Source organism: Dreissena polymorpha, chromosome 13 (genome assembly GCF_020536995.1).
Source record: "Dreissena polymorpha isolate Duluth1 chromosome 13, UMN_Dpol_1.0, whole genome shotgun sequence".
NCBI classification, from domain to species: Eukaryota; Metazoa; Mollusca; class Bivalvia; order Myida; family Dreissenidae; genus Dreissena; species Dreissena polymorpha.
The window spans coordinates 5,814,002-5,839,043 of NC_068367.1; the positions used below are offsets into that span (position 1 = coordinate 5,814,002).

Consider the following 25,042-nt stretch of genomic DNA (forward strand, 5'->3'; position numbering starts at 1 on the left):
CGGTTGCCGAGACATCACCCTTATTTTCTTGTCGCTCGGAATCAAGAATCGCGGCAAAAATCACAGGTCGCGTAGTGTATGGTAGGAACTATTGTTTAATTATTGGATTTTAAAGCTTGAATCTTTATTATCACCAGTCATAAGAAAGCTATGCTGGGTAAAGTAAAAATATGCTCTTTTTAAACTACAAATATTGAAATTCATGAGTCATTTTCAATATTGGCAGATGCACTTATCTGGAAAACTGGGCTCAACCCTTTCCCTCATAAGAAGCAAAGTGAAAACGGATATGTGCAAACAGCATAAAACCAGAACAGCCTGCAAGTAACTCGCAGTCTGTTGAGGTTTTATGCTGTTTGCTGTTCATCAGTATCTAAGGTTTGGAGATGAAGCCTATAAAACTTGAATCTAGTAAGAAAGGTCTTAAATTAAATATAACTTTCTAAGGGACTACAAATGCGTATCTAAGTGGTTTAAGGTTACAAACTTCCAATCGTGAAATTGATGAGTCATTGTCAGTAATGGCTGTTGCAAATATCAGCCCCTATCTGGAAAACTGGGCTTAATGAATGTTCAGAAATTGTGATCCAGTGAGCACAGGCTAATCAGGGACGCCACTTTTGCACGATTGTGGAATTTTTCTTTTGAAAGAAGTCTCTTCAAGTCAAGGTGGAAAGTGTCGTTTCTGATGAGCCTGTGTACTGCACAGGTGAAATTTGGACCACACTTTACCAACATTCATTGAGCCTGCGAAGAGCACAGATCATTTGAACTGCAAATCTTAAAGGGATCTTTTCACGCTTTGGTAAATTGACAAAATTGAAAAAAGTTGTTTCAGATTCGTAAGTTTTCGTTTTAGTTATGATATTTGTGAGGAAACAGTAATACTGAACATTAACCATGCTCTAATATAGCCATTATATGCATCTTTTGACGATTTTAAAACCTAAAAATTATAATGCGTTGCAACGCGAAACGATTGAATAATTTGGAGAGTTCTGTTTTTGTCGTTAAATTTTGTGAAACTACGAAGATTGCTTATATAAGGTATAAAATACGTCAATAATGTGTACTCGGCGGAATAGCTCAGTAGGCTAAAGCGTTTTTACTTCAGGGCACTGGCAGGATTCCAGGGGTCACTGGTTCGAACCCTGCTCCGGGCAATGTTCTTTTCCTTTTTTTATTTTTTTTCTTGATTTTTTACTGGAGCTTTTATGATCCAATGTTTACATTTATCAATATAAAGCATTTAATGAATAAGTTAAAAAAATGCCAAAATCTGTGAAAAGGCCCCTTTAAACTTCATGAGTCATTTCATGAGCCATTTCAGTGTTTGCAGATGGAAACATCAGCCCTTGTCCCTGCAGATAAGGCAGTCTGTCAATCCAATGGCACTCATCTTTGTTTGCATGCCACCAAATGGAAAATGAGATAAATGTTTCACTCAGGTTTTAAAAGTTCATAGTTTAAAGATTTAATGATTTGCTGAGAACATTCGGTAAAGTTCTTTAAATTGTTTAAAGGTGCATTTTTGTAGATAAGAATTGGTTTATAACGAAAGAACTCCACCACTCCAACCTTTAAGATACAATTAAATGTTTTCTGTCCTAAATGTTTATGGATAAAGCACAAATCGTATGAGAACCTGACAATCAAATTATTTGGACCAAAGATAATTTGTATTAACAAAGTTAATATTTGAATAAATTAAATCTGAAACAGTCCTTAATTTAAGAGTTTCAAATTTAACCTGGTCTCCCAATGAAGAAATAATTATTTCTACTGCATGAACTGTATACATGGGCATGTAATTAATTTGCCTTTTGTAACAGGATAGTTTTCTTTGATGACTAATTAATGATCCCTGCCTAGGCCGTGCACAGTTAATTCCCTGTGGCAAGTTGGCAATTCAATCTATCACTCTTTATTTCATAGGTTAGACCTATTTGAGCCATTCTCTGGAAAAACTGGGCTTAATGCTTTGTTTAAAGTGTTGCCCCTGATTAGCCTGTGCAGTCCGCACAGACTTATCAGGGACAACATTTTCTACTTTTTGTAGTATTTTTTTGTTTTAGAAAAGTCTCTTTATAGCAAAAATCCTGGTTAGGTGGAAAGTGTTGTCCCTGATTAGCCTGTGGAAAATTGTGTCCCTGATTAGCCTGTGGAAAATTGTGTCCCTGATTAGCCTGTGGAAAATTGTGTCCCTGATTAGCCTGTGGAAAATTGTGTCCCAGATTAGCCTGTGGAAAATTGTGTTCCTGATTAGCCTGTGGAAAATTGTGTCCCTAATTAGCCTGTGGAAAATTGTGTCCCTGATTAGCCTGTGGAAAATTGTGTCCCTGATTAGCCTGTGGAAAATTGTGTTCCTGATTAGCCTGTGGAAAATTGTGTCCCTGATTAGCCTGTGGAAAATTGTGTCCCTGATTAGCCTGTGGAAAATTGTGTCCCAGATTAGCCTGTGGAAAATTGTGTCCCTGATTAGCCTGTGGAAAATTGTGTCCCAGATTAGCCCGTGGAAAATTGTGTTCCTGATTAGCCTGTGGAAAATTGTGTCCCTGATTAGCCTGTGGAAAATTGTGTCCCTGATTAGCCTGTGGAAAATTGTGTCCCAGATTAGCCTGTGCAGTCTGCTTATCTTGGACAACACTTAACTAAGCACATGCATTAAGCCCCATTTTCCTAAAGTGAGGCTGATTTATTTCTACTGCATGATCTGTACACACAATAGTAATCAGTAATGACTAATTAATGATCGCTGTCTACACTGTGCACAGTTAATGCCTGTTGGCAGGTTAGCAATTCAATCCATCATTTTTTATCTTCTAGGTCGGACATGTTTATACACACCAGCTGATAGAAATCTTGTTGTTTTAAGATAATTGTTGGATTTATTTTTCCTTGTCAACACCAAGGTGAGAGAAATGTTGCTTGACATCTGGGTATTTGTTGATTTGTGCCTTGCAACCATTATTTCGCAATATTTAAGGGACTTGTTTTCATATTTTTTATTATGCCCCGCTTCGAAGAAGAGGGGGTATATTGCTTTGCTCATGTCGGTCTGTCGGTTGGTCGGTCCACCAGGTGGTTTCCGGATGATAATTTAAGAATGCTTGGGCCTAGGATCATGAAACTTCATAGGAACATTGATCATGACTCGCAGATGACCCCTATTGATTTTGAGGTCACTAGGTCAAAGGTCACGGTGACCCGAAATAGTAAAATGGTTTCCGGATGATATCTCAAGAACGCTTATGCCTAGAATCATGAAACTTGATAGGTAGATTGATCAGGACTCGCAGATGACCCCTGTTGATTTTCAGGTCACTAGGTCAAAGGTCAAGGTCACGGTGACCCGAAATAGTAAAATGGTTTCCGGATGATAACTCAAGAACGCTTATGCCTAGAATCATGAAACTTCATAGGTAGATTGATAATGACTGGCAGATGACCCCTATTGATTTTCAGGTCACTAGGTCAAAGGTCAAGGTCACGGTGACCTGAAATAGTAAAATGGTTTCCGGATGATAACTCAAGAACGTTTATGCTTAGAATCATGAAACTTCATAGGTAGATTGGTATTGACTGGCAGATGACTCCTATTGATTTTCAGGTCACTAGGTCAAAGGTCAAGGTCACGGTGACCCTAAATAGTAAAATGGTTTCCGGATGATAACTCAAGAACGCTTATGCCTAGGATCATGAAACTTCATAGGTACATTGATCATGACTAGCAGATGACCCCTATTTATTTTGAGGTCACTAGGTCAAAGGTCAAGGTCACGGTGACCCGAAATATTAACATGGTTTCCGGATGATAACTGAAGAACGCTTATGCCTAGGATCATGAAACTTAATAGGTAGATTGATCAGGACTCGCAGATGACCCCTATTGATTTTCAGGTCACTAGGTCAAAGGTCAAGGTCACAGTGACAAAAAACATATTCACACAATGGCTGTCACTACAACGTAGAGCCCATATGGGGGGCATGCATTTTTTACAAACAGCCCTTGTTTTTATTGTATTAATGTTTACCAACAAATCTATACTCGTTTGAATAGTGTTGAATAATTACAATCAGCTAGAAGACAGTTGAATACAAAATATATCAAATTATTGAAAACTACAAATGCTATTTTACTTTACAGATTTCAAATGACAATAATACATTAATGGACCAATATTTTAAACATTTTATTTTGGGTAGAAGTGTTAATTCACTTTTAAACTGTTTTTGGAATAAGACTTTTTTGTCCAGCTTTTCCACATAATCTCTTTTCTACAAGGTATTCAACATTATTTAACAAATATTTAACTGTGTAAATAAGCAATGGGTATAATGATATTATACACATAATTATTTGTATATTATGTATAAGTGTGTGTGGAAAAGGAGATTTCCTATAAGATATACTTAAGAACTATGCCTTGTGGTCTCTTACATAGAGTTTTATAGATCAACAGTTCACTGCCCCAGCTAGGGCTGAATGGAAGGGTGCTCCACCCTGCCCGTCCGAAGCCCTGTCCTACCCGTCCAAAGCCCTGTCCTGCCCTTCCGAAGCCCTGTCCTGCACTTCCGAGGCCCCACCCTGCCGTTTACTATTATTTTTTTGGACATATGATAATTAATAAATCTCTTATTACATTGTAATTAATGGATTCCTCATGGTAAACATTTTATTTGAATGGTTTAATAATAATTGGAATAATATATTCTAACAATTATTAATAGAATAAATTAATATGCAACAGGGAGCATTCCAGATACGCCCGCGCGCTCGAAAGAGCCGTTTTGACAAAATACTTCGCGTCCAAAGTGCCCTTTTGACAAAATAGCCCCCCCCTCCCCTGCCCATTTAAAATCCTAGCTGGAGCATTGAACAGTTATTATTTATGGATCAGAGGTACATGTTTATTTTTCATTTTCTGTGCTAGGGACATCAGATGGTGACCACTATCAGAGTTTATCAGATAATAGGCATAGAACATTGATATGGTGCTTTTGAAGTGGTATGCAATGTTGTCCGACATTGACCTAGTAATGATAGTCATTTTTTGCTGTAACAAAACTTGCATCATCATCTGGTCATATGTAAATCAAAGCGCTGAAGGCACTCAGTTGTTTGCTGTTGTGTAAACAAAGGGCATTGTGGCATAGCACTTTGATGTCCAAACAACTTTAGTGTTCAAAACAGTAGTATGTCAATGCTTTATATGTTCAACATTTTTAATTTATTTTCAAGAGGTTTCTTGACACTATTTAAAAGGAAAGTGCTGCAGCTTTAATCAATAACTTTTATAAGTTAATAGGCTAATAATTTTAGTACACTTTTACTTTCAAATGTAAAATAACATAACAGGCATATATCCAATCAATAAAAAATATAATTAATGGTAAATTGAGTAATTGTTTAGTCAATATTGCACAATTTATACCATTCTTTGCAAAGTGTGATAGAGATTATAACTTGATTGTTTACATTTCTATAATATAATGGTATCTCCTGCTTGGTCAGCTTTATTATCTCTTTGTTTATATTATAAGAAATTAATTATCACCATGAACAATATTGATTAAAGGGGCCTTTTCATTAAATACTTTATATTGATAAATGTAAACATTGGATCTAAAAAGCTCCAGTAAAAAAACAAGAACAAAATTAAAGAAAGAAAAAAAAGAAACCCTCAACTGGGCTTGAACCACTGACCCTTGGAGTAGAAGTCTTACGCTCAGACCACTCGGCCATCTGTGCTCTGATACATTGAGTGATTTATTTTATACTTTATATAAGCAATCCTTCTAGTGTCACAAAATATAACCACAACAACAGAACTCTCCAAATTATTCAATCCATTTGCGTTGCAACCAGAGCTCCAGATAATTTTTTCAGCCGAGGGGTATTTCACTCATGAATTTTTTAATTGATGAGTAAAAATCAAAATCTGATAATTTTAAGAAGTATTGATGTTGAAAGGATCAGAATTAATAATAAATTGTACATGTAGTGTTAACTCACTATAACAAGCAGTCTTTTACACAATAAAGCGATCACTTTTGTTTTATTTAACAGTTTTTCTGTTGTTTTTTGCACTTGGCTTATAAACAGCCATTAATCTCTTTTTCCGTCTTGATTTGGCAAGCCACTTAAAAAAATATACCATATTTTTTATTGGCCCGCCATTACTTTTTGTTAACCAGGTTTTCCGAAGGAAAAAACTGGTTATTAGATTGGCGAATGCGGGCGGGCTGGCTGGCTGGCGGGCTGGCTGGCTGGCTGGCGGGCTGGCGGGCTGGCGGAATAAGCTTGTCCGGGCCATAACTATGTCGTTCATTGTCAGATTTTAAAATCATTTGGCACATTTGTTCACCATCATTGGACGGTGTGTCGCGGGAAATAATTACGTCGATATCTCCAAGGTCAAGGTCACACTTTGAGTTCAAAGGTCAAAAATGGCCATAAATGAGCTTTTCCGAGCCATAACTATGTCGTTCATCGTCAGATTTTAAAATCATTTGGCACATTTGTTCACCATCATTGGACGGTGTGTCGCGCGAAATAATTACGTCGATATCTCCAAGGTCAAGGTCACACTTTGAGTTCAAAGGTCAAAAATGGCCATAAATGAGCTTGTCCTGGCCATAACTATGTCATTCATTGTGAGATTTTAAAATCATTTGGCACATTTGTTCACCATCATGGGACGGTGTGTCCCACGAAAGAATCACGTCAATATCTCCAATGTCAAGGTCGCCACGACTAAAAATAGATTTAAAAAAAAAAAAACACTTACAAAGGGGGTTAATTTTTTTTGGTCATTTCAAAAGTTCAGTTTGAGTTTTCTCCCTTTATCAGATTTTTTTTTCACAATGAAAACCTGGTTTTGTGACAATTTTGTCCCTTGTTTTATTTACATGACAATAAAACACAAACACATGCAGACGCTGCGGCATGCGTCACAAAATAAAAAGCGCTTTCGGAACAGAGACTGCCGGTCAGGACGGCACAGATCGTGACGGTCATATGAAAAACAAGCAAACAGCAAGTTTTCGCTTTGCATGTACATTATGATTTAAGTGAATTCATTGATTGCAAACCGGATTCAATATATCTAACAGTTTAAACATGTGCTTAGTCACGTAATCTGAATGGTAAGCGGGTGGTATCCGTAAAACTTGTTTATTATATGTGTATTTCGGTTGCCATTTAAAAAGTGCTTGAAGGAAAAAGTTTGTTTCATAGTGCCACACACAAGATGAAGTGATAGCAAAACTTATATGCTTGAAGTTGGGCGATTCGGGTTTTATCGAATGTGTTGCTAAATGTTTTCACTATAAGCGTTCATCGATTCTCAACAATGCAGCAGGGAGCCTGTTGTGTCAACATCAGCCTTTATCGTGGGCCAAATTGAAATGATACCGTTCTGGATGAGGAGTAAATTAGGTCGAAAACCACATTCTATACATAGATGGCGATGTCACTACCTGTTTACCAGTGTGGACACAATGACGGGAACCAGTCATGTTTACATGAATTTATATGCATATATAAATGGCGAATACGCATTGAAATTGCACACGATGTGTAATCCGAATTTAGCCAGGAGTTTTTTTACTCAACAAAATTTTAAGTCATGTGTATTTTCATTTTTTTCATGCGTATTGTATGCAAATACGCATCTTATCAGGCCCTCTGGTTGCAACGCTTTATTATTTTCAGGTTATTAAATTGTCAAAAGATGGATATGATGGACATTTTAGAGCATGGTAAATGTTCAGTATTACTGTTTCCTCACAAATATCATAAATACAACAACAATTTGCAAATCTGAAACAATTTTTGTTAATTTTGTCAATTTACCAAAACGTGAAAAGATTTAGATTCTAATTAATATTTATTACGTCTTATTTTGTGTATCTAAACTTTTCACACATTTGAATTAGGTAAAAATAACCTTTACTTATTCCCTGCAAGATTATTTGATAAATGCCTGGGATTAAAAACAATTTAAGTAGTTAACAGGATTACAAGATTTCAACACTGTTTATTTAATGTTGATATTGAGTGTTCTGTATCCAGTGGAGAAAATACACTTCATGTTTATGGATGTATTTATGTACTTTACTGTGCTTGGATAATGTGTAATGTTTGTGTTACGTTTATTGCACATGGTATTGATCTGAGGATTAAAGGAAAGGTTCCTATTTGATTGAGTTGTTATTGTTAATGATTAAATGGGATTGATAATTAAATCAGAATAGGCTTTAGCACATCCCCATTAAATACAAACATGTCAGATTGTCTTCTTTCTATGTCTGTCACTCAGTCTCTTCATATATGAGACACATATATATAAAGGGATAAATTGTCAATTTTAAATCACATCTCTTATTTCAAAGCAGGTATCAAGTGTTAGGTTGTCTTTGGATGCAAGTTTATCAAAGCAGGTACCAATTGTCATGTATTGTTGTCTATGGATGTAAGTTTATCAAAGCAGGTATCAAGTGTTATGCATTGTTGTCTATGGATGTAAGTTTATCAAAAGATTCCTGTCAATTCATCTTGTGTTTTAACAGATTTAAGATTCTGTATGATCACATCTGATATATTTATGTCTTGGAATTGCTCATTGGATTAGTTCAAATTGTATTGTTTGCATAGTTATGATTTGTAAGTGAAATGATAAAAAGTATAAAATGACCAGAAAATTATGTGAACTTTAAACAGCAACACAATAACTGTTGTTGCATTCTCTTTCAATACTATAAACAATATAAGCAAGTAATTTTGTGTGAATTTTCTTCGGAATAGTAGCAGTTGGGTTTAATTCATAGTGTTGGCATTTGACAGATTTTATTTCTCAGAGTATCTTTCATCAGAAGAGTGATAGAACTAGTTCCAAGAGTCCATAGTCTTGTATTTTGAGCTGCGCTCTGTGAAAAGGGGGTTTAATGCATGTGTGCTAAGTGTTATCCCAGATAAGTCTGTGAAGTAGGCACAGGCTAATCATGGACGACACTTTTCGGCTTAAACTAGATTTTTGCTAAGGAGCTACTTGAAACGAAAAATATCATGAAAGCGGAAAGTGTTGTCCATGATAAGCCTGTGCGGACTGCGTCGTAGATCAGTGTGTGCAGTCTGCAAAGGCTAATCTGGGACAACACTATATGTGAAACTGGATTTTCACTAAGAAACAACTTTAAAAAGACGATAGAAGCGAATGTGCCCTTCCTGATGAACCTTTGCAGTCAATGTTGTTTTCCCAGAGAAAAGCTCAATTTTTATTCAACAACTTTTTCAGAAATGTGATGTTTTTCATTTCAGACTTGACAGCCTTTGAACAGAAATGCATCCACCCCTCATTATTTGGTTGCTGAAAATCTTCTTAGCAGAAGAACCATTAAGACAATAGTGCTCATTCTACAAAAGCCATTTGAACCTACAAGTAAAATGGCAGAACCGGAATTAAGTAGCCTGGAGTTTGATGCACGTCTAAAACACCCCGACATGACATCGGAGGCGTATACAGTGCTCATGTTGAATATGACCACTACGCTGTCACCTGGGAAACTGTGGAATGTCACGTCATGTGATGTCATTAACACTAACTATGATATCCCCACATCAGTGACCTGTGCTATTTGTTTCCTGTTTGGGATTTTATACACTTTTTTCGGTGAGTAAAGTTTATTTAATGTAACTTATAACAAGGAAATAGGCCATTTTGGCACTGAAAATTCAGGAATCACTGGCCTTTTTTTATTTCACTTGAGCACAACGATGCTCATGATGAACTTGTGATTACAAATATTGTCTGCTGTTGTTACTAATGGGAACTTTGAGATCACATTTATTTGCCAATGTCTATGAAACATGCATCTTCGGATTACCACGTTCGACCAATTCCGTTACTCTCCTTTTATCGACCCGTGGGACATAACGAGCTCTTTTCACCGTTTTAGGGTGTGTCAAATCCAGTAAATTCATTGGATGTCTCACGGTTTCATGAGGATATTTTTTACCAATGATACAACTCGTACTATAGATACTTCGGGTTTGTTGTCAAAATTGCGGCGTCCGTAGGAATGGAATTTCGTCGTGCATGCGTATACTTTAAAATTGAGAATCTAAACGACTATCAGAGTAAAAGTATCTCTAGTCTCTTACATGGACGCGATGTCTTTTTAATCACTCGGACAGGTGGATGGAAAAGCTTGGTGTATCAAATCGCAATTATCCAGGCGAAGCATTGAAACCTCCAAAGCGAAATTCTTTTTGTAAACTGCGATTTCGTTGGTCTACTGAAAGGTTACAGTTAAGGTCAAAACTGCGTGTATTGCTTATATTGTCCCACGGCTTATGCTGGAGAGTAAGGAATTAATAAGTCGTGGGTATCCGACGATGTGAAACGTGGTCAGAACATTTTTTCAAGTATTGATATCTCAATTGGAAACAGGACCACTTGAGGTCAAAATATAAGTCACATGATCAAACTTAAAGAATAGCTTGTCAAAACTCTAGAGGTCATATTTTTGCCCAATCTTCTTGAAAAATACAGACAACATTTGTTGTAATGGTGTCTTGGCCTAGTTCTTCAAACATTATTCTGGTTCATTGAAAATATAATTTATAGGGGTCAGGGCAGTTTTCTTTACATGGCTATATTGAAACATTGTGAACATTCTTGAAGTTACATTTTTTATGTTCAATCTTCTTGAAACTTGAGAAGAACATTTGTTAATGCTATCTCCGCTACGTTTGAAAATGGTTCCTTTCGGTTAAAAACTTGGGTGCAATGAGGGCGGGTCAAATGTCCTTATATTTCTTTAGTAAAGCCCTGTGAACATTACAAAACTCTCATACTTTGTACAATTATCTTCCTTAAAATAAACAAGAACCTTTGTGATAATTAATGAACTATTTTTTTATTTTGAAAATGATTCCGGTTCATTTGAAACCTCAGGACTGCTAGGATGTGGGGCAGTTTTCAGGTTTGCATTTTAGCCAACGGTGTATACAAGGCCTAAAATGTAAACAACAACAGCATCTAATTTCTTAACGATAAAAAAAAAATATTTGTTTCTCTTTAAAAAATGAAAGCCTATCTAAATAAATCTCTGTCATCATTAAAGACAAAAAAAAACTTCATTTTCAAGGCATTTCCATAAAAAATCATAAAAACATGATCATAGATTTCCCTAAAAATATGGGACATGCTCTGTGTAAAGGGGGTTTGAAGCATTTGTCCCAGATTAGCTTGTGCAGTCTTTTGTTTAAAAAAGTATCTTCTTAGCAAATAGTAAGTTTAGGCTGAAATTGTTGTCCCTGATTAGCCTGTGCGAAGTGCACATGCTAATCTGGGACGACACTTTAGGCACATGCATTAAACCCCCTTTTCACAGAGCACAGCCCATATATTTTCTTGTTGATGTGATCAATACCAGGTGTGACACTGAGATAGAACATTACAACCTTCCTCAGGAAAGTTTGTTTGAGTCACAGTACATGTAACATGTTTAAAGGTGCATCCTTTTCCATTTCAAAACATTATAAACTTACCTTATTATTGGTTATTATTGTTTATTTATCAGTGTATACATGCAGCAAATATAATATAAAGCATAATAATAAATATTATACTGGTTATCAATCACACACACACCTCTGCCCTGAGGTCCCGTCGGATTTGTCAAAACAAAAGGTGTGAAATTCTTTGCAATTTAATTAATACATGTATTAGGAAAAATCCTATGGAAATGAAAAGACCATTATTTACATTTTAATTGAAAGTGTCACAGTAACAATTGCTTTGGATGTTGTTAATTAAGAAATTCTTTGGATTTAGGTTATCAAGACATTCTTTGGATCAAGTTAATTAAGAAATTCTTTAGATTTCCTACTTTAAAAAATCTTTGGATGTAAGGAATTAAGAAATTCTTTGGACTTTGCAAATCAACAAATTCTTGACAGATCAAATAATCTGAATAATCATGTTACCTGTCTGTTGGGGCTTTGCACCTTGCCATTTCCAGAAAGATTTTGTATTTTCAAATGTCAAATTTATATAACAAGCAATTATAACCTTAAAAGGACCTTGTCACAATTTTTTTCATATTTTCAAGTTTGTCATTAAATGCTTTAAATTTATAAATGTAATCATTGGAACTATAGAGTTCCATTAAAAAATAAATTAAAGAAAGAAAAAAAAGTAATACACTCTAAGGCTCGAGCCACTGACCCTTGGAGTAAAAGACTAACTCTTTAACCGGACCATCCGTTCTGACATAATTACGGATGGTATTTTACACTGTATTAAGCAATCATCGTGTAACAAAAAAAAAGCGATAACAACAGAACTTTCCAAATTATACAATCATTTCGCGTTTGTAACGATTGATAATTTTCAGGTTTTTAAATCATGAAAAGATGCCTATAATGGATATTTTAGAGCATGGTAAATGTTCAGTGTTACTGTTTACTTGCAAAAAAACAACAACGAAAATTTGCAAATCTGAATATTTTTTAAATAATTTTGTAAATTTTTTCATAAAGGTCCCTTTCAGCATAAAAAAAATCCACCACGAAGTTACACAAGTTTCGGGGTTTTTCAGTTGGAAACAACACCAATATTTAAGTTGCCGAGGGAAACCATTGATTTTCTTCCATATACAAGCAATTAATATCAATCAATAGCAATCAATGAGTAGCAAAAACTCTTTGATGTCATTCATGTGACAATTACTGTTTAAGTGTTTGATGTGTAATGTATGATAAAATATGGGATGGCGCAACCACAATCCTCTAGAAAAAAGTGAAAGAGGATTTCCCTGTTATAAAAAATATGGGCCGTTCTATGTAAAAGGGGAGTTTAATGCATGTGTGTAAAGTGTTATCCTAGATTAGCCTGTGACTTTTTGCCAAAACTGGATTTTGGTCAAAAACAGTCATCCTGTAAAAGAATAATATTATAAAAGCGGAAAGTGTCATCCCTGATTAGCCTGTGCAGACTGCACAGGCTTATCTTTAACAACACTTAATGCTTATGCATTAAACCCCCTTTTCACAATGCCTAGCCCATACATACTTTTCTATCACCATAAAATAGACAAAGGTGTTCATCACCTCCCTGTCGAAAATGATTTACAGTAAAAGCTTGACCAGTCTGTAAGTTACCTTATGTATATACCACATGACTGATTGTGTTACATTTACATACCTAGCTGTAAAGCTCTATTTTCCATCTAATTGCTGACTAATTAATCCAAGCCTAAAATGACAGATTGGCTGTCAATTACATGGGAAAGCTATTAGTGATAATGTAAGTTGATTTAGGACGGCTGTGATGTTAGATAATACAGTGAATGTTTCATGTCAAGAATGCACTCTCCTTGTGTTTCAAGGGCTATCAAACCAGAAGTGGTGCTTTTAACAAATAAACAGACAGCATAATGGTATTCCTTTTTGTGTTTTCAATTAATTGGGATGGTCAAAGAAAGTGTTTCATCCTAAATACAGAAATAATGCAGAACAGAAAAGAAAACTTTATTTTGACTTAACCATAGCGATTTTTTTCCTTCTTTATAAAGTACCGGTAAACGGCACTTTGCCAGTTAGGAAAAAACTATAAATTTCCCAATAATCCCAATTGAAGGTTTAAAAAAAAAATTGTTTTAAATTTAAATAACATTAAGTAAGTTTCCCTATGCAGCTCTATGACTTGAACCTAAGTAAATATAGTACAGACAACTTGACAACACTTAGTTATCAATTTTAAAGTATTTGGGAGCAACAAATTAAATTAATAACACCAATTTTCCCAATATGAAGATTTCTCGATGCAAATTTTCCCAATTTTAGGGTTTTTCACACACAATTTTCACAATTGGGTTGGTACCAGTACTTTTCCCAATTGGGCAAAAATCGCTGCATATAGAGATAATCGTTATTAACATACATCTACAACAACATGTGTTAAAGTAAATACAAAACAGATACATCATCTTGAAGAATGATCAATTCAAATAGACACTCTGACAGCAAATAAATATGTTTTGTCGGAATGACTGACATAGATGAGAATAATATAGATAGTGACCACACATTGTCAAGTCAATAGTTTAATAACTGCACTTATTTGTACTTATTTTCTTTGTTAAAAATTTTTTTCTTATTTTATACTACATATTTTTGACATATTCACTTTTTTTGTAAACACTTATTAATAAACATGCCTGTTTTTCTGAACACAATTTTTTTAGAGCTTTTAAGTAGTTTGACAACATATTTTGAAGGTTTCTAAACTACTTTGGAATAACTGTTATCCTAACACCAGCATAATAAGGGCATTTAACTCTTTACACTTAGATACGTATTTTCATGCATTTGTATTCCCTTAGAAAGCTAAATTATATTAAAGGCCTTTTTTACTAGATCCAAGTTTTAAAGGTTTCAGTTCCAACCCTTAGATACTGATGAGCAGCAAACAGAATAAACCCTGCACAGACTACGAGTTAGTCGCCGGCTGTTCTGGTTTTTATGCTGTTTGCACATACCCATTTTCACTTTGCTTCTAAATGGGCATTAAAGAACAAATTAAGTGATATTCATTCTTGATATTATTTGAGCCTCACTGTAAAAAGGGGTTTAATGCATGTGCGTAAAGTGTCGTCCCAGATTAGCCTGTGCAGTGGGCTCAGACCCTTCTTTACAAAAATCCAGTATAGGCTAAAAGTGTCTTCCCAGATTAGCACATGCATTAAACCCCTTTTTCACAGAGTGAGGCTCAATTAGGTTGCATACCACACATTTCGGTTGCATACCACACATTTAGGTTGCATACCACACATTTAGGTTGCATACCACACATTTACGTTGATCACTTACAATGTCCAGGTGTCCCAAATGAATACAAGTACATATTTTGCTTAATCTTGACTTTAAAAATACATTTATGACACATTCTTCCCAATAGAATCTTCATGAGCTTAAACAAATGTCACATCAATACTTTTTCCCCTGCCTGATACATATAAAATATATACATATTACCAGTGTTTTTTGTTTCATTTAAATCCTGGGCCATTTAGTTCATCTCCCATCCATCTCTATGTGTTGAACCTTAGTAAATATATTAATATTGAAAACATTTTTACTCTCAATTTGAAACATTTGTTAGCTAAACAACAGCAACCCCAATGTCCCAATTTTAATGCTGTGATTTTTTTACAATCCAAAGAAACCTGGCCCCATTCTCAAAGTAGTGGAATAAACCCTGCATACATGTATAAGCACTTCACCTGGAGACCGTTTTATTAAACTCCTGTGAATGATTGCTGACTCATAGGCCAGTTATAATTATTGGAAATTTACCTTTTGCATTTTAAAAACTCAATGCTTATGGAATGTAACCAGCATAATCATATATTTAAACTGTCCTTTATGAGGGTATATTAAAATAGCTTCCTTGATTGTTTGTATGGTAGAATAAAGTTGTTTAGCAATGCTTTCCATGTTTGGGGGTTAATCCATGTGATAAAAGTGTTTTCCCAGCATGTGCTAATTAGGAACAACACTTTGACTTTTATGGAATTTTTCGTTTGAACAACTCCTAAATCCATTGTGGGCAGAAAGTGTTGTCCATCATAAGCCTGTGCTGACTACACAGGCTTATCTGGGTCAACATTTTACACACATGCATTAAGCTCCGTGTTTCCAGAGCGAGGCTCATATTAAATGGTAATTTAGTATCCCGCTTGTCTGTTGCAGGGTACCGCTATGGTAATTTAGTATCCCACTTGTCTGTTGCAGGGTACCGCTATGGTAATTTAGTATCCCGCTTGTCTGTTGCAGGGTACCGCTATGGTAATTTAGTATCCCACTTGTCTGTTGCAGGGTACCGCTATGGTAATTTAGTATCCCGCTTGTCTGTTGCAGGGTACCGCTATGGTAATTTAGTATCCCACTTGTCTGTTGCAGGGTACCGCTATGATAGTTTAGTATACCGCTTGTCTGTTGCAGGGTACCGCTATGGTAATTTAGTACCCCGCTTGTCTGTTGCAGGGTACCGCTATGGTAATTTAGTATCCCGCTTGTCTGTTGCAGGGTACCGCTATGGTAATATTGTATCCCGCTTGTCTGTTGCAGGGTACCGCTATGGTAATTTAGTATCCCGCTTGTGTGTTGCAGGGTACCGCTATGGTAATTTAGTATCCTGCTTGTCTGTTGCAGGGTCCGCAATGGTAATAGTATCCCGCTTGTCTGTTGCAGGGTACCGCTATGGTAATTTAGAATTCCACTTGTCTGTTGCAGGGTACCGCTATGGTAATTTAGCATCCCACTTGTCTGTTGCAGGGTACCGCTATGGTAATTTAGTATCCCGCTTGTCTGTTGCAGGGTACCGCTATGATAATTTAGTATACTACTTGTATGTTGCAGGGTACTGCTATGGTAATTTAGTATCCCGCTTGTCTGTTGCAGGGTACCGCTATGGTAATTTAGTATCCCGCTTGTCTGTTGCAGGGTACCGCTATGGTAATTTTGTATCCCACTTGTCTGTTGCAGGGTACCACTATGGTAATTTAGCATCCCACTTGTCTGTTGCAGGGTATCGCTATGGTAATTTAGTATCCCGTTTGTCTGTTGCAGGGTACGGCTATGATAATTTAGTATACCGCTTGTCTGTTGCAGGGTACCGCTATGGTAATTTAGTATCCCGCTTGTCTGTTGCAGGGTACCGCTATGGTAATTTAGTATCCCGCTTGTCTGTTGCAGGGTACCGCTATGGTAATTTTGTATCCCGCTTGTCTGTTGCAGGGTACCGCTATGGTAATTTAGTATCCCGCTTGTCTGTTGCAGGGTCCGCTATTGTAATAGTATCCCGCTTGTCTGTTGCAGGGTACTGCTATGGTAATTTAGTATCCCCCTTGTCTGTTGCAGGGTACCGCTACAGTGATTTTTTTTGCCAGAAATTACAGCCGATATTCGGCTGCTTCCCAATTGCAAAAAATGACGTTTTTTCCCAAAAATTTGATTAAAATTTCCCAAAAAAAGACAAAATTTTCCCAATAAAGCCAATAAGATTACAATGTAGTTTAGCAATAATTTCGAATGAGTGCCGATCGAGTCGCGAATCGTCGCCGGACAACAACTGACTTACGTATTTTTCGCGAATTTAGCCGAATACGATTTTACGTTGCTATCCACATCTCTCTCTATATTGCGGAGGATACCGACGATAGTCGATGTATCCCGATTGTAAACGCCTGTTTTTACACACGCCCAAGATGGCGGCAAGCAGACGAGAAATATGCGATGCGTGGCGAAAATGATAAATAACATTAAAATTAACAACGGATATCATATGGTTATTACGGAATAATTTAATGCGTGTGTCAATTAACGCAAAATATAATGTTTGAGATAAAAACAACAAACATTCATTACAAATCTTCACAGTGAATGTGCATCACGGAAATCAGTGTTGGGAAATTGGAGTTAGTCTACCGTTACTCACAAAGTTAATGCATTTAAGATGAGTATCGTTCGAAAATGGAAAGAGACAAACATGATATGATTTATATGTTAGTGGATCTGTGTAAAATCAGATTCATATGCATATTCTGCTTTATTATGTTTGTCACATAATTTAGTATCCAGCTTGTCTGTTGCAGGGTACCGCTATGATAATTTAGTATCCCGCTTGTCTGTTGCAGGGTACCGCTGTTTCAAGATGGTGATGTTCCTGACTGGTTTCCTGTTCGGTGCCATTCTAGTCTATCTGATCTGTATGGAGGAGCGCACGTTCACGCCTCTCATCAACGCGGGCATTGCGCTCGGTGCGGGCATTCTTTGTGGCCTACTGACCATGCTCGTGCAATACGTGGGTCTGTTCATCACCGGGTTCAATCTCGGGGTCTCCGTTGCCGTCTGTGTTCTCATTCTACTGGAACAGTTTATTCATCCGCAGACTTTGTGGATACCCATTGGAGTTCTAGTGGGTACGGGAATCATTTTCGCTCTGGTCACTTTACGATTCCAAAAAGCGGGAACAATTCTGGGTAGCAGTGTGTTCGGTGGTATACTCATGATCTCGTGTATTGACTACTTCATCGAGCAGTTCATGCTGATGTTCTACCTGAAGGACCGTTGTAAGGCGGAGTTGTCTCCCCCGCTGTGCTGGTACACGTGGGTCATACTCGGCTGCTGGCCGTTCTGCTCCTTTGTTGGGGCCGTCACTCAGTGGAAGATTACTGGCAAAGGATTCAATCATAGAAATGGTGAGTACACTGATGTTGAGGTAATGTTTTATGTTTCTTAATGTTAAGGATTTGAAGTAAATAAGATAGTACAACCATGTGTTGGTATGATGTTCAAATATTAATATTTTGACATATTCAACCATAGAGTGAGAAATAATTTATTGATTGAACAACTTGTGTTGTATGGCATTTTTTGTAATTGGTACATGTTTATTCATTCTTTCAAGATGACTTTTCAGTTTGCCAGTTCTTATTTTCATATTTGAAGTAACTTATATTTGTGTATGTGTTATCTTATTATGGTCATGAATGAAATCCTCTTCTTCCATATTCCTTATTTTTGGATATTCAGATATTGATCATCCTATCTCTGGTAACATAAATATAAATAAATTATCTCTCTTTGATGGCTATATATATATATATATAGCCATCAAAGAGAGATAATTTATATATATATACAGGGGTTTTTATCTGATTTTGGGGAAAGGGCCTGGCCTTTTTTGAGGGGAAAAAAATCGCGCGAAACGTCGAATTTTGGGGAAGAAAATTGTGCGAAAAGCTGGATTTTGGGGAAAATAAGCAAAGTCTAAAATAATCAATTTAACATATTTTACTGTTTTTAAAACAAATTCAAGGCAACAGATAATTTAATTATGCAAGATTTTTCTAGTTTCTATAGTGGATCAGGTTTACTTAAATATTTAAAGGTAAAAAAAAAAAAAAAAAAAAAATTTTTTTTTTTTTTTTTTTTTTTTTAGGGGAAAATGAAATCTAGGGAAAAATTTACAAGCTGAGGGGAAAAAAAATCCGAGGGGAAAGGGCCGATTTTCGGCGGGTCCCAAAGAAGGAAAAAAAAACCTGATATATATTTAAGAGTTGCCTTCCTTATAGGAATTAATTTCTTGACAATCCCTCTCTCAATTCCTAACTTTTGAACAGTGGTTTAATAATTACCTTCCCATTCTGGCAAACAACATAAAAGCTTTTGCACATATCAGTCATGTTTATATTAAACAGTAATAAATACATTCATGTTAAAATTTGGGGTTTAAAAACTGTCTACAAAACAGCATGGTAATGTTGGTGATTTTGAATAAATTGGTAATAATCCTTAAACAATATCCGGAGTTTTACCTTTTCCCGCTCAAAAGCAAACTTCATGATCTATGCAACCAGCATGAAACCAGAATACCCTGTGCGTTACTGGCAGTCTGTTCAGGTTTTATGCTGTTTGTTGCTCATTCGTACCTTACGTATGGAAATGACGACTTTAACACTTGAATCTAGTAAGAAAGGCCTTCAATTAATTTGATTTTCGAAGAGACTACAAATGCGTCAAAGTGTGTATCTGAGTGGTGAAGGGTTAAACTGACTTCTCTATTCTATCTGTTTCCTCTCTTTAGTGATGCAGAACCGGCGTTGCCGTGAGTTCCGGTTGAAGCGAGCAGCACGGACTAAGGAGAAGCCCCGGGAAAATCCGCACCAGTCTCGCTACAGACACCTTTACAAGGTGCGCAGGGTGAACGGGGACGTCCTCTCACAGGTAATAGAGTAATCCCCACCAGTGCTATAATTGCCTTTGTCCCATACAATCAATGAAAATCTTAACCCTTTCCCCCATAAGAAGCAAAGTGAAAATGGCTTTTGCAACCAGCATAAAACCAGAACAGCCTGCGAGTAACACGCAGTCTGTTAAGGTTTTATGCTGTTTGCTGCTCATCAGTATCTAAAGGTTGGGACTGAAACCTTTAAAACTTGGATCTAGTAAGAAAGGCCTTTAATTAAATTTAGCTTTCTAAGGATCTACAAATGCATCAAAATACGTATCTAAGATATAAAGGGTTAATTAGTCTGTAGATTATGACTAGTCTATAGGTTATCCTATTATAACATATTAACACTTAAATCAATAATGAGCGCTACATAAAACAAAAATTCTTTTTTTCATGTTCACTACATGCCACCATATCTATTAAAATGAGTCGTGTTCTGAGAAAACTGGGCATAATGCATCTGCGTAAAGTGTGGTCCCAGATAAACCTTTGCAGTCCGCAACACTTTCAGCCTAAACTTGATTTAAGGTAAGGAGGGACTTCCTTGAAACTAAAAAAAACATAAAAGCGGAAAGTGTCGTCCCTGATTAGCCTGTGCAGACTGCACAGGCTAATCTGGGACGACACTTCGCACATGCATTATGCCCTGTTTGCTGAGAACACAACTCAAATGATGTCTTGTGTTTTCAGAACTATTTCCAGACAGTGCAGTCTAAATTGTCTCCATCTTTGCGTCGCATGACCCCTGTTCCAACTGACGCAGCGTTGGAGCCCGAGAGTACCAACACAACCTTGACCCAGATTCCAGAAGTCTGAACCGGATTGACATACGTTTATTTGTGCTGACCAATTTTAATATAGGTTTTAACTCTGGATGGATGCAATATGCTGAAAGTTACGCCGGCAGTGATCCTGGTTATAGTCGGAATGTGGGTCACACTTCCTATACCTGACCTTGACCTCGTGAATGACCTTCAGCAGTTTGTACTTTTTGGTATTCATTGTGGAGGTGATGTGGTAGACTGTATTGCATACAAATGGTGTGCTTTCGTGCATTAAGTTACACATATAATTCTGTAAATCAGCTTTTCTCACATTAAGTTGGTGTTTTATCAATGTTTAATATGATTTATAAATAATGATGAATATTGCCATTCAAATGCTAAATAAAAAGTTTCATTCAAATGTTTTTCACACTAAGTCTTGTCTGGTAGACATCTTCACGAACAAAAAATACAATTGTGTTATTTATTGTTTCTAATTTGTTTTTTCAGTTAGATTGTTCTGTTTAAAGAGCATTTATTAGTTTATTTGAGTGTATATGTTACCACACATCTGAAGATGTTAACTATATGTTTGATTAAATTAAAGACAGCTTTCTAAGCTGAAAAAAAAAATTCCCAAGGGTAAAGAGACTCTTATATTTTAAACTATGTGCAAATACTCTTTATAAATTAATTTCGTTTTTGTGTTTAATTATAAAGAGTTACAAATGAATAATGTTTTAATCAGCTTCTTAATTACTTACTCTTGATACTACTTTTTGTACATTTTTATGAGTGTTCTGAAATTACCATACAGATAATGGTGCAAACTTATGCAAAGAATAACAAACTAATTAAGAAGAATAAGGTACTGTAAAATCGTTTACTGGTATTTTCGTTGGCATGAAATTTTGTGGTTTTTCAAAATATGACTCTTTTGTTGACACTTAAATAAATTCTTGGATTTCTGATTTTGAAAAAAAGAGGAATATGTGTCATCATTTAGATGTGTTGTGTAAAATTGGTGGAAATACAATGAAATCAACAAAACATTAATTTCCAACAAATAATAATGAACTAACAGTATGTTAAGAAGCATAGTGTTTGAAGGAAATAGAGAGTTAATTACATTAGCTTGACCAGTTTAGGGATCTTTCTCATGATCTAAATGTATTTTTTTTTAACATAATTCATGATAGATTGTTCAAGATTAATTTTCTTCCCCAGCATTGACTGGGTATGTGCTATGTTGCTGTTATTGTGTTTAACACAGGTAGAAACAAAACAAATTAAATTGTGTACACTGTACCGATTTGCATATTGTTATGTTCTTATGAAGCTGTGTTGTTTGTTTTCTTTATTTATTTATTGCCGTGTCATTACGATTTCAATCTATGTTTCAATTTTGTAAATTTTCGTAAAGTTTAAACAAACACAGTAGTTGGCTGCTGAAAATGTTGACCATGATTTTTTCTGCGTTCTCTTTGCTGCTTAAGTTGGGATTACTTAAAGTAAGATCTGTTATGCTGCTTTTCAAGCACTTTTGCTCCAAATTCACTGAAATGAATGTTAAATATATCTGCAGGTTCATTTTGTATGGGAAGAGAATTCATTTACCTCTTTATTGATTTTATTGCATACAAAGTTTGTATTTTTTCAACTTGATACCACAAGTTTTGTAGTCATTGATATGCACTCAATTCTAGAGATTACGAAATCATGTAATATGATGAGCCTCATTTTGGGAAAGCTGGGTCTAATGCATTTGTGTAAAAAAATGTCCCCATATTAGCCTGTGAAGTCTGCACAAACTAATCAGGCACACAAATTTCCACCATGACTTGATTTTTGTTTAGATGTGACTTCTTTTTAAAAAAACACCATCAAATGTGGGACGACACGCAAATGAATTAGGCCCTGTTTTCCCAGAACTTGGCTCGTATATTTGTTGCCATTACTTGTTTTGTCCACCTTGTTGCTTATTATCTTTGTTTATGAAATGTTCAAGTGGAACTGAGAGGTAAAAAATAATGAAAATACTTGTGTGTATTGTTCCTATTATTACAGCTTTTTTCTCTTCAACCTAAGTGCTGCACTATGATTGCTTATTTCGCTCATAAGGTCTAATATTGCTTATTTCGCTCATAAGGTCTATTTTTAGCACACCTGAGCTGGACATGCTCATGTTGACTTTTCGTGATCACCTTTTATCTGTTGTCCGTCTTGCATTTTCTGTTGTATGTTCTCAACTTCTACCTTGTTAATACTCGTAGAGAACTCATTTATTGCCAAATCTTCATGAAACTTTGTCAAAACATTTGTCACGATGAAGTCTGGACCCTGTTAAAAACTGGGTCATTGTGGGGTCATAATTTGGTCAAATTAAAGAAAAAGCTAGTTTTAATCAAGAAGTGAAATATTTTGTCCAATCATCATGACACTTGCTTAGATCATAAGGGATACAAAAGCTAGTCAGAAGTCACATTTATGACACAATGTCACACAGCAGATAAGATCAGTGAAGTTTCTTGTGATATCAGGTGAGCCTACAAGGGCATTTGACCCCTCTTGTTCATAACCAGATGAACCCACTCAGTATTCAAAATAACTTGAATGAATATTCATGACTATACTTATTGAATATTCATGACTGCATTTTTTGAATATTCATGACTGCACTTTTTGAATACTCATGACTCTACTTCATGACTGCACTTCTTGGATATCCATAACTGCACCTTTTGAATATTATTGAATACTCATGACTCTACTTCTTAAATATTCATGACTGCACTTTTTGAACATTCATGACTGCACTTTTTGATATTCATGACTGCACTTATTGAATATTCATGTCTGCACTTTTTGAATATTCATGACTGCACTTTTTGAACATTTATGACTGCACTTCTTGAATACTCATGACCTCTACTTCTTTAATATTCATGACTGCACTTCTTGAATATTCATGACTGCACTTCTTGAATATTCATGACTGCACTTTTGAATATTCATTACTGCACTTCTTGAATATTCATGACTGCACTTCTTGAATATTCATGACGGCACTTCTTGAATATTCATGACTGCACTTATTTATTGTAAAAAAGTGGACAAATTAGGTAATAGACAAATGGCTGTCATTAATTTGATTCTTAATAAAGTTTGATTTCTTTCATCAAGTAAAAAAATGCAATAATTGTTTGGCCAAACTTCAACAATATGCTGTTCGACAAAGATGAAACTGAAAAATAATAAGAGTTGTACGCAAGCAGATAGGCTGTTAAAATAAGGGCTTGTATTGATTGTGAGTTGTACTACTGACGTTGGAATGGATTATTTTATTGTAACATTTATTCAAAATTGTGGTAATTTTTCCTACAATTCATAAACAGATCAAATGATTTTAAATTCTTAAGTGATCCAAATTAGGTCAGATCCAGCAACCAATGCACAAAACCAGAGGATAGGAGATGCTAAGAACCTTCATAACCATAGTAAATGTAGCACTTTCTAGTATCAGTTCACAATATTGTTGAGACTCTTAGTTCAATAACATGGTGACTACTCTGAAAAACAGAGATAAAGTGTGAATCGGAAAACATGTAAAATTTAGAGAATGTTCAAGTGATGAAATTGTGAAATATATTCTTTATGATTTGACAATAGAAATAAATATTTTTTGTGTGTAGGATAATAGTTCTCTAAAGTTAAACCCCGCTATTTAAAAAAAGAGGATTGTTGTTATATATATATATGTACACTATGGCCAAATTACATTAAGTATACCTGCAATTTGACAATAAATGGCTGAGAAACATAAATCATTAAATATCAGAGAAACGTCATCATAAAGTGTCAGATAAATATGAGATATTTTATGTCATAGACCAACAAAAAGCCAGTCATTTTATGTCAGAGAAAAATGAGTCATTTAATATCTGAGAAACATCATCAGTGATTTTATGTCTGAGAGAAAACCTGTCTTTCTACCTTAAAGTCATATAAATACCTCAAATTCAATGAATATTTCGTAAAAAAATAAATTCAACTCATAAAAAAATCATTTTCCTTCAAGCAATAGCCAACCTTTCAATGCTAGATGTGGTCTGGCAATTTAAGTTAGATTCCACAAGATACGAATGCTAGTTTTTATTTTTTTTGTATGACGATATATTCCATGACTATTTCCCACAACAATATCAGAACGTTAAAGAGGGACCGTGAGAGTTAAAGAGGGACCGTGAGAGTTAAAGAGGGACCCGTGAGAGTTAAAGAGGGACCGTGAGAGTTAAAAGAGGGACCAGTGAGAGTTAGAGGGACCGTGAGAGTTAAAGAGGGACCGTGAGAGTTAAAGAGGGACGGTGAGAGTTAAAGAGGGAGAACGCGAGAGTTAAAGAGTTGTTACCGTGAGAGTTAAAGAGAGGGGACCGTGAGAGTTAAAGAGGGACCGTGAGAGTTAAAGAG

The 25,042-nt window shown here is 35.7% G+C and overlaps 1 protein-coding gene across 19 annotated transcripts in view; it reads left to right on the forward strand.

Moving 5' to 3' along the window:
- LOC127855428 (transmembrane protein 198-like) overlaps nt 1–25,042 on the forward strand; it is a 268,058-nt gene that overhangs the window by 81,809 nt on the left and 161,207 nt on the right. For 9 of the 19 annotated variants that reach the window (XM_052390979.1, XM_052390983.1, XM_052390986.1 and 6 more), the window contains 4 exons: nt 9,323–9,674; nt 17,710–18,273; nt 19,662–19,801; nt 20,502–21,072. The exons of 4 other annotated variants lie outside the window; for them this stretch is intronic. In XM_052390979.1, the coding sequence (XP_052246939.1) occupies nt 9,449–9,674; nt 17,710–18,273; nt 19,662–19,801; nt 20,502–20,627 (1,056 nt within the window). In that variant the 5' untranslated portion in view covers nt 9,323–9,448 and the 3' untranslated portion in view covers nt 20,628–21,072. Of the gene's footprint in view, nt 1–2,820; nt 2,913–8,071; nt 8,196–8,305; nt 8,446–9,322; nt 9,675–17,709; nt 18,274–19,661; nt 19,802–20,501; nt 21,073–25,042 lie in introns of those variants that run through there. 6 more of the 19 variants (XM_052390980.1, XM_052390990.1, XM_052390988.1 and 3 more) reach the window with 6 other exon arrangements.